This window comes from Hoplias malabaricus, chromosome 2, assembly GCF_029633855.1.
Source record: "Hoplias malabaricus isolate fHopMal1 chromosome 2, fHopMal1.hap1, whole genome shotgun sequence".
Classification (NCBI taxonomy): domain Eukaryota; kingdom Metazoa; phylum Chordata; class Actinopteri; order Characiformes; family Erythrinidae; genus Hoplias; species Hoplias malabaricus.
In genome coordinates this window covers 41008218-41018394 of record NC_089801.1, presented here as the reverse complement: position 1 = coordinate 41018394, position 10177 = coordinate 41008218, and the positions used below count along the sequence as shown (strand labels likewise).

The 10177-nt window shown below is 37.3% G+C and overlaps 1 protein-coding gene across 3 annotated transcripts; it reads left to right on the top strand.

Annotated features, from left to right (window-relative positions):
* Positions 1 to 44: 44 nt before the first annotated feature.
* Positions 45 to 10177, top strand: LOC136681188 (intelectin-like). Of its 3 annotated transcripts, none has more exons than XM_066658654.1 (8): positions 45 to 106; positions 2189 to 2271; positions 2493 to 2594; positions 7421 to 7668; positions 7911 to 8069; positions 8247 to 8367; positions 8695 to 8798; positions 9152 to 10177. In XM_066658654.1, the coding sequence occupies exons 2-8, from the start codon at positions 2205 to 2207 to the stop codon at positions 9302 to 9304; spliced, it is 954 nt and encodes a 317-aa protein (XP_066514751.1). In that variant the 5' UTR covers positions 45 to 106; positions 2189 to 2204; the 3' UTR covers positions 9305 to 10177. The 3 variants fall into 3 exon arrangements, with proteins under 3 accessions (XP_066514751.1, XP_066514750.1, XP_066514752.1); XM_066658653.1 differs by having other exon boundaries at positions 2475 to 2594; XM_066658655.1 differs by lacking the exons at positions 45 to 106; positions 2189 to 2271; positions 2493 to 2594 and adding an exon at positions 3115 to 3291.

Below are 10177 nucleotides of genomic sequence, written 5' to 3'. Positions count from 1 at the left end.
CTAACGCTAGAGGGACACGTTCCAATCTGCGCAAAACGTTGTAGAGTCCCTATTTAGTGCACTCGGCGCATAGAGCGGTTAGTAAGTAACTTCAATTTGCTCTCGCGTAAGTACTTTCTTTTGGTTAAAACATTATAAAATATGGAAATAGAATTATATATTTTTAGTATTCATCAAATGAATAAAATATTAACGTATGCTGCCTTTTCTCAAGCGTAGTTCTCACAATTAAATAACTGACTTGTTCATTCAAGTTCCTGTTTAGTACTTCAAGTTTCTTGTTTGTTTGTTTGTTTATTTGTTTGTTTGTTGTTTTTTAGCGGAACCTGACAAGATCACATAACAATAACGAGTAGTTTTACACCGTTAAAACAAATGGAATTAATTTCAAGATGAAAATTTGATATTAAACCACTACACCTTGTCATTGTAAATTAATTAATGTTACGCAGATATATGTTATAGTAAAAATATTGTACCAAATGTGGCAAAAAAAAAAGAGTAAAACAGTGCTTTTAAACAGGATGCTCTTTTATTTGCACTTAGCATACAGAGTTAGGGAAACCCCACCCAGCGCTATAACCACACCACTACCACCTGTCGGCAGAAGGTGACTTATGAGACTGGATAACCACATAATAACTAACAACTAGAAACCAGACCACAACCACACACTACTTCAGCAACAGCAAATAAATCCACAACGTCTCTAATATAATATAAACATAACATTAACACAAACTCCTGGTTTCTACACCCACAGTTCACAGCTGTTACTTTGTAGCTCTACAATTACAGACTGTAATTCTTTACTGTTACTCTGTAGCTCTACAATTACAGACTGTAATCCTGTGCTGTTACTCTGTAGCTCTAGAATTACAGACTGTAATCCTGTGCTGTTACTCTGTAGCTCTAGAATTACAGACTGTAGTCATGTACTGTTAACTCGGCATGTTTTGTTTGCCCCATTCACCATTATTCAGTTGTCAGGATCTCCACTGGGCAGGTATGATTTGGGCGGTGGATCATTTTCAGTGCTGCAGTGACACTGATGTGGTTTTGTATGGTGTGTTAGTGTGTGCGGCGCTGGTACAAGTGGATCAGACACAACAGTGCTGCTGGAGTTTTTAAACACTTCTCCCAAAGTCAGAAAACATGGGATTAATATGAGCAATTCTGATTCTGTTGAGCTTCAAATGCAAAGATGTTAGAATTGCCCACTGATGGGTTTGTGGGGTTTTGACCAAAGCCGATCACAGTTCTTGTTTCTTTAAGAACAAGAACTGCGGTCCACTGTGGGGAGGGTGTTGCGACCAATCTAGGGTTTAACACTTGTCATAACTTAAAGGAGAAACAAAAGACCATAATTGTTTTAAAAGTCATATATTGGTCTTTTACCAAGGTGTTAATAAACACTGGAATTCAGCATCAGAGTGGGAACAAACTAAAATAACAAACATAGCCATCTAACTTATGAATACAAACCCTAACTTACTAGCCAAACAAAATAATCTAAAAATAACGTCTTATGCCTAAATGAATCAAAACAGGAGAAAAAGAAGAGTAGAAGAAATGGCATCCACTTCTACATGAGACCCATAAAAGGCACTGAATGGCTTGTTGACACAAACAGTAACATTCATTCATTCAATCTCTGTAACTGCTTATCCAGTTCAGAGTTGCAATGAGTCCAGAGCCTCCTCAAAATCACTGGGCGCAAGGGGGGAACACACCCTGAATGGGGCGCCAATCCTTCACAGGGCACAAACAGTAACAAGCAGAGAAATCAGTCAACTATATACAATCAAGCATTCACAAAGTAAACCAGAGTCTACAGCCTACATGATACATGTCTAAGGATTTAGAACAGGGTGCTATTCTGGTTTTAACTGAACAGTCAAACAAATTACAAAGTTTGATCTAGTTGAAACATGGAGCCAGCTCTAGCTCAGCTCCAGAGATACCCCTGCACATCCACACGTAGCCAATCACATGCCAGCCCAGCCCAAATCACTTGTGGGAGGTATCTAATTTATTGGGGAGACCAAAGACAAAAACAATATGGAAATGGGAAAAAACAGTCAAATCAACCACTGTATAGCAGGGTAGTGGAGGTGAAGGCAGACACTTGGACGTATTTGATGGTTAAAACCTTTGCCTTTACATATATAACTCTAATTTCACACAGACATTTGTCGACTAACATGACGAACCTGGGGCTTTTGTTGATTTGTCTTTTGATGACTTCAGATCTTGAGAAATACAAATCAGGTGAGTAGACAAGTCTCTTGCACAATGGCATTGTACACTGTTTACATCTAATCAAGCTCCATCCCTTGGTGACCGGCCCTCCCTCTTACCGCAAGTGTTCTCCTCCAAGTGTGTTGAACTCTTAACTCCTAACCCTGACATTATCTTAATTGCCAATAACATGCATGGCATACTGGCTTTTTCCTTTTTATTTATTTTTTTAGTGAGTACTCTTTATGCAGATGACAATGCTGAAGTTCTGTGTATAAACCTTAACAAGAGAAGCACAGACAATTTTGCTCGAAGCTGCAAAGAGATCAAAGACACGTATCAGACACATAAAGGTGAGAAAATGCTTTGTTTGGAAAGCTGTTCATGTAATTCTGGTATCCTACCCATTTGTTTTTCTTCTTCTTCTTCTTTCCACTTTGTTTTTATTTATATTTTTAATACCAGTAATAATAACTAGGCACACTGTCAGAAATTTTGTCTCTGTGGTGGTACCCTCAAGGGTACATATTTGTACCTTTAATTAGGGAACATAATTGTACCTTATTTTATTATAATTGTAGAAATTTAAATGTAAAATCATGTTGATTTCATTCTCCCTGTTTCATCTTCAGGATTTTTATTATGTTTTTTATATGACACAGTTCTATGTGATGTACCTTTAAGGAACAAAACACTGCTGTACCTTTAAAGGAATATTTACACAGTTTGTACCTTTAGTGACTAATATTGACAATAGTGACCTCTACTTTACCTCGCTTCACTTTCTGAGAGTGCAGCGAGAATGAAGGGATTTTTTTTTTAATTACGGTGGCGCAGCAGTCACACAGCTCAAGGGACCTGGAGGTTGTGAGCTCAAGCCCCGCTCTGGGTGAATTCAAAGGAAACATTCAATGTTAACAGATTTGGAATAGGACGTATTGTCTGATTATAAACAGACTTCAGTCTAGGAACAGTTGACCAATGAAAATGAACAAGCTTGGTATTACCAGAAAACAGAATTGCAGATTTGCTATATAATGTGTCTGAGAGGTACTTCATTTTTTTATTTTTGTACTTTTGGTAGATTTTAAACTTTTGACATTTGCAGGATCATAAAAGTAATCCATTTATAAGTGTTATTTTGGGAGGTGTTTTTAAACTTGTTGATATTTAGATGTTGAATCAAATCTACATCTAGATGTTGAAAGTGGATGTGGTGGCATGGTGGTGCAACAGGTAGTGTCACAGGGACCTGGAGGTTGTAGGTTCAAGTCCCGCTCCGGGTGACTGTCTGTGAGGAGTGTGGTGTGTTCTCCCTGTGTCCGTGTGGGTTTCCTCTGGGTGCTGCTAATTTTGTTTAAATAATTATTGCACACTTTTGGTAAATCTTATAAACTTTTCACTTCTCAAATATCACTGTGTTCGTCTGCTATATGATATATTTAACTGAAGTTGCTGATCCAAACAACCAAGGATTTATAAAGGAAAATCATGATAATTATCAGGGATGCCCAAACTTTTTCATACCACTGTACCTTGATATCAGCTGTGGCAGGAGCCACTTGTTGGTCCTGTGATGCCATTTTAGGATTGTTAAAGATTTCTTTATGCATCTTTTGTTATGTTTTTGGATTGAACTTGTTAGAATGGCCTAACCTGGCCTTATTGGCAGTTGGTTTAAATGTTCCACATTTGTAAATTATTTTCCAGAAAGTGGAATGGCTGATTTCTAATTGTTTTGAGATCTTTTTACATCCCTTTCCAGGCTCATATACATCTATAATCGTCTTTCTGAAGGCCTCAGAGAGCTCTTTAGATGTCGCCATGGTGATACCACTCAACAATCAAGAGCAAATCAAACTAATGTCTGAGGTTTAAATAAAGCATTATGGAAGCAAATCTGTTTCATCAGACTTAGAAATATTACCATCTTTGAATTTGTAGCACTGAATTATTTTCACTGAATTTATGCATCTGAAAATAATTGCTCTTGCATAGAACTTGTGAAACAACAAGAACATATTTTCAAGAACACATTTTCAATGTTATTATTCAAGGTTAATTAATTCAGATAAAAAAAATCAAGCTAAAAAAAATTCAAACAATATATTTTGAAGTTGCTCAAATTGAATTGCTCAAAATACGAGTTACAAAAAAATCAGATACACATCCGGGACACCAAGGATGAGCAATCGATTCTGTCTCCAATTGAACCAACATCCAACCACAACGCTGAAGTTGGCTACTTATTTATGGAGAGAGATTAGTCTCAGAATACTTTACAAATGCGTAAATGGTAATCTACAAATTAAACACAAGTCATAAATATGTTTCACTATTGCCACCTAGCGGTGGTTTGTTCACCTGCTGGACACATTTGTGGATCAGGTTGCATTTGTATTTGGATCGGGTGAAATGCGAAAGGAAAGTCTCAAAATCCAAAAACCCGCGAGAGGAAATGAACAAATTCACGTCACAAAAAACACATTAGTGACTTGATCCACAAACACAGATTCTAAAATTTACAAATACATTTTAAATTCGAGACTTCGACTTTACAGATATTTGCAATGTAAATTTAAACAAATGTATTTATTTTAACCTAAAATTGTGATATGTCTATGAAACCAAAAACACGTATTTATGAATGTAACTGTATTTGTACAAATTGTAGACTGTGAGATACAGATTGGGATGTGTTCATTTCTAAACAGTGAAACATATTTGTGACTTGTGTTTTGTTTGTGGATTTGTACATTTACGTATTTGTAAGGTATTTTGAGACTTATCTCTCTCCATACCTATTCGCCATTTTCTTATTAGGATTTTCTTTTCACATTATATGTTGCAGTAGTTTTTTTTTCTTTTGTCATGGACCTGAGAATATTGCAAGTGACATGATGAATATGTGAACATGTGGGTACATGTCCTATGGCATTTTTATTTTTTAATTGTCAGATTATGAAGAATGCTATGTTTATAGGACAATTATACACAATCTCCACAGTAAAATGACTTCATCTTCAGGATATCAATAGTCTGTTATATTGTGTCTTTAATTCAGATTTTTGAGACACTTTGAAAATGAAGAGATAATATCCGCGGAAGAAGCTAAACGTGTAGTTTTTCCACGATAGGACTGGCGCCCCCTCCAGGGTGTGTTCCCGCCTTGTGCCCAATGATTCCAGGTAGGCTCTGGACCCACCGCGACCCTGAACTGGATAAGAGTTACAGATAATGAATGAATGGAAGTTGCGTTCGTATTTTGCCATCTAGCGGCGACAGAATGCAACTACAGCATCAGTTAAGGTGGAACAGAATAATTCTAATAAGAAACTGGCGAATAAGTAGCCAACTTCAGCGTCGTGGTTGGATGTTGGCTCGATTGGAGACAGAGTCGATTGCTCATCCTATGTGTCCCGGATCTGAATTTGGCCTGTCGAATTTGAGCAACTTCAAAATATATTGTTTGCATTTTTAAGCTTGATTTTGTTTTATCTGACTTTAATAACCTTTAATAATAACAGTGAACATGGGTTCTTGAAAATTCACGAGTAGCAATTATATTCAGATGCATGACTGCGAAGCAAAATATTCAGAGGTGTAAATCTGAAGAATTAAATTAAGAAGCAACAAAATTCAGATGCATAATTTCAATGCAAAAAAAATCAGTGCTACAAATTCAAAGGTGGTAATATTTCAAAGTCTGATGAGACAGATTTGCTTCCATAAGGCATCCTCCCCCAATGTCCTCTTTAACGATGGTCTAATCATTTGCAGCTGATGTGGTGCACCTGATTCTAAATATATTTTAAATAGTAAAAAAAAAAAAAATTCAATAGTATGTGAGAAATAAATGTGGGGGTGTCCTAACGTTTTCCTCACAAGAAATGTACATTTTTCTTCGTTACATTCTACGACTTATGCTAATGAATAATTTCTTCAGTTTGGTTTGTTTAGTTATATAAGCTCCATCTCTCAGTACTGCTCAAATAGAGTTCATATGTCCATATGTTTAAATATGTTCAAAAAGACAAAGGCTTTCATGGGGTGTTCTATCTTTTTCACATGTCTGTATCCCCACAGTTCATGTTTCCACAGGTTCTGTCATATCATTACAAAAAATTCCACAGTAAAATTTCTTCATCTTCAGGATATCAATAGTCCGTTATATTGTGTCTTCAGTGGGCCTTTCAGATTTTAGAGAAACTTTGAAAATTTAGAGATAATGTCCGATGACTTAACCAAATGCTCAATCTCTCCACTAATTCTATCATGTCCAAACCTATGTTCACAGGGCCAATACAAAAAAAAAAAAAAATCACAGTAAAATTTCTTCATCTTCAAGATATTAATAGTCTGTTAAGGTGGAACAGAAAATCTGAATAAGAAACTAGCGAACAAGTAGCCAATTTTAGCGTTGTGCAGAACTACTGGAATTTTTAGACACAACTATTCTGAAATCAGCATTCTCACCAAAAGCATACAGCCCTAAACGACTTCATCTTCTAGTCCTTCAAAACAGGTAACAGGCGAGAAGGTGGCGAAAAACCTTGAGTAATCCTTCAGTTATTCTAACCAATATTATACTGTTTAATGGTAACATCACATGTTCATAACATAACATAAGCATGTCTTGCTTTGATTTTCTTTATGTACGGTCACCTTGAGGGACTTGAAAGGCGCCAAAAAAAGGTATTATTATTATTATTATTATTATTATAACATGTATGGAGGCTACTAGTGTGGACAAAACATACCTACACGTCGTTTTGTGAATTTAAGCAGAGTGTGTCGTTAAGCTTTTACTTAAATCATATATTTCATCGCTAAACTCCTCTGTCCACTCTTCCGTTCTCGAGAAAACATGAGAAAAACTAATTTTCTCCGGGGTATGACGCAATATTACCCCACATCTCAATTTGGACAGGATTAATATAACCTGGGATCATTTTTCCTGCACGCACTGAGATTGTCTATTCGGATGGGATTAAAACTACTGAGATACTCAGGTAATACTTTACCCCCACATCCACAGGTAAAACGAATCCTGTCCGAATAGGGCTTCAGTACAAAAAAAAGCTATTAACTATTAAAACTTTGCTTTAATGAGAATTTTATTTCAAATTATGACATGCAAATATAGTTTCATACATTTGAGATGTCTGTGTGTAACCAGATGGCCTGTACTACCTGACGACTACGAATGGGGTGGTCTACCAGACCTACTGTGATATGACCACTGCTGGAGGAGGCTGGACTCTGGTAGCTAGTGTTCATGAGAATGACATGTTTGGGAAATGCACAGTGGGAGATCGGTGGTCCAGTCAACAAGGCAGTAACCCAAACATTCCAGAAGGAAATGGAACCTGGTCCAATAGAGTCACTTTTGGAACTGCAGAGGCTGCAACCAGTGATGACTACAAGGTGCGACCTTACATCAACCTTACATTCATGGACACAACAGTACAGTTAGAATTCTGGAAAGGTTTTTGTGAAGTGGTAAAACGTATCATGCAATATTATCTGTCTTTGAACAAGAGTAGAGACTAAAAAGAAAGACACTCCTGAACTCCCTTTGGTTTAGAAGAACCTCTAGATGAGCAAGGTCTACAAACCCTTGCACAAAACTGAATCAAAAATGGCAAATCACACTTTTATTCCTACAGAATCCTGGGTATTACGACATTGTGGCTCAGGATGTGTCTGTGTGGCACGTTCCTAATAATGTTCAGTTCCAGCACTGGACCACAGCCTCGATCCTCAGCTACCACACAGACAACCACTTCCTTAGCCTCCACGATGGAAACCTCTTCTTCCTGTTCAGGGTAAACACATCACTCTGGGTCAGACACTTAGATCTTGGACACTAACAGGCAGAAAAAAATAAAAATATAATAGTATTCACAACAAACACTGAAGAGAACATTACAGAAAAACTTTACAGTGTAAAATATTTATGTATTAGCACCTTTACAGTGGACTGCTCTGTATCACTCTTGTAGAAATTTCCAGTTACATTTGGCATAGGGGTTTGTCTAAAGGATAATGGACCCACTGTCCCAGTTGTGTATGATACTGGAGATGAACAGTCTACTCGGGAGTTTTATGGCCCCAGAATCAGAGGTATGTCCACATCTGTTGATTGCTAACATTTATCTACTGAATTTGAAGACCACTATTGCCTTAACTGCTTTTTGTTTTACCATCTAATACACAAAAAACTGTCTACATTCCTCATGTAACTTTGCCTTTCATGCTCTGTCTTTGGACAATATGATTTTTGGTAAAAACACACGTTTATTCACCTGAAAATCCAGACTACAAGTACTTTGTTCATTACAGCTTGGTTTCTCAGTGAGTGGTCTTAAAGTATTGACCTATCAGTGTAGAGATGAACCCATTGTAGAAAGGGTCATTTCTTAAGGGTCTAATTTAATAATTATTTTTAAGGAGAGTTCATACCTGGCTTCATCACTTTCCGAGTGTTTAATAACGAGAAGGCTGCCATGGCCATCTGCTCTGGAGTTAATGTAACAGGCTGCAATACAGAACACGTAAGTAACACAGGAATATTGGAAAAATGTAGTTACCATTTAAACTGTGCATATATTACATCTAGGATTAGGTTATTGAGTGTGGTGTTATACATTTCTGTCTAAAAATACATTTATCTTCATTTTTATTTAAAAAAAAAACCTAAAAACAACATAAAGACCAGTAAATACATCATAATAACTTAACTCATGTTGAAATGTGCATTTTATGCAAGTTAAAATTTTGGAAAAGTATATTTTAGCATTTTTACACCTATTTTACTGTATTTTATGTTCCAAAGTGCACCAAGAAGGAGTCACTTTAATTCTGTTATTTAATGAATAAACACTGTGATTCTGTGATTGTTTTGAAGTACTGTATCGGAGGAGGAGGTTATTTCCCAGAAGGCTCTCCGAAACAGTGTGGCGATTTCACTGCTTTTGACTGGGAAGGATATGGTACAAATAAAGGTGCAAGTGCGTCCCGAGAAATCACAGAATCCGCTGTGCTTCTTTTCTACCGCTGAAAGTTTCTGAGGATTGAAATTCCAAGGAAAAGTTCAAAGTTGACAGATTTGGAATAGGACGTATTGTCTGATTGAACAGACTTCAGTCTAGGAACAGTTGACCAATGAAAATGAACAAGCTTGGTATTACCAGAAAACAGAATTGCAGATTTGCTATCTAATACTAGCCAGTGTTTGAGATGTACTTAATTTGTTTTTATTTTTGTACTTTTCTAGATTTTAAACTTTTGAAATTTGCAGGATCATAAAAGTATTCCATTTATAAACTGTTATTTTGGGAGGTGTTTTTAAACTTGTTGATATTTAAGTGTGCTTGAAAGTGGATGTGGTGGCATGTTGGTGCAACAGGTAGTGTGACAGGGACCTGGAGGTTGTGGGTTCAAGTCCCGCTCCGGGTGACTGTCTGTGAGGAGTGTGGTGTGTTCTCCCTGTGTCTGCGTGGGTTTCCTCTGGGTGACTGTCTGTGAGGAGTGTGGTGTGTTCTCTCTGTGTCTGTGTGGGTTTCCTCTGGGTGACTGTCTGTGAGGAGTGTGGTGTGTTCTCCCTGTGTCTGCGCGGGTTTCCTCCAGGTGACTGTCTGTGAGAAGTTTGGTGTGTTCTCCCTTTGTCTGCATGGGTTTCCTCCGGGTGCTCCAGCTTCCTCCCACAGTCCAAAAACACAAAGTGTCTGTAAGTGTGAGTATGTGAGTGAATGTGTGTGTGTGTGTGTGTGTGTGTGTGTGTGTGTGTTACCCGGTGAAGGACTGGCGCCCCCTCCAGGATGTGTTCTTGCCTTGTGCCCAGTGATTCCAGGTGGGCTCTGGAAAAGGTGTTACAAATAATGAATGAATGAATAAATGAAAGTGTATGTGCTTATAATTTCATCTACATTAA

Bases quoted from the DNA above. Each gene is read 5' to 3' on its own strand.
- LOC136681188 (XM_066658653.1), top strand. From the start codon at position 2,205: ATGACGAACCTGGGGCTTTTGTTGATTTGTCTTTTGATGACTTCAGAT. The intron at 2,272-2,474 runs GTGAGTAGACAA...TTATTTTTTTAG, and splicing joins TCTTGAGAAATACAAATCAG to TGAGTACTCTTTATGCAGAT. The intron at 8,368-8,694 runs GTATGTCCACAT...ATTATTTTTAAG, and splicing joins TTATGGCCCCAGAATCAGAG to GAGAGTTCATACCTGGCTTC.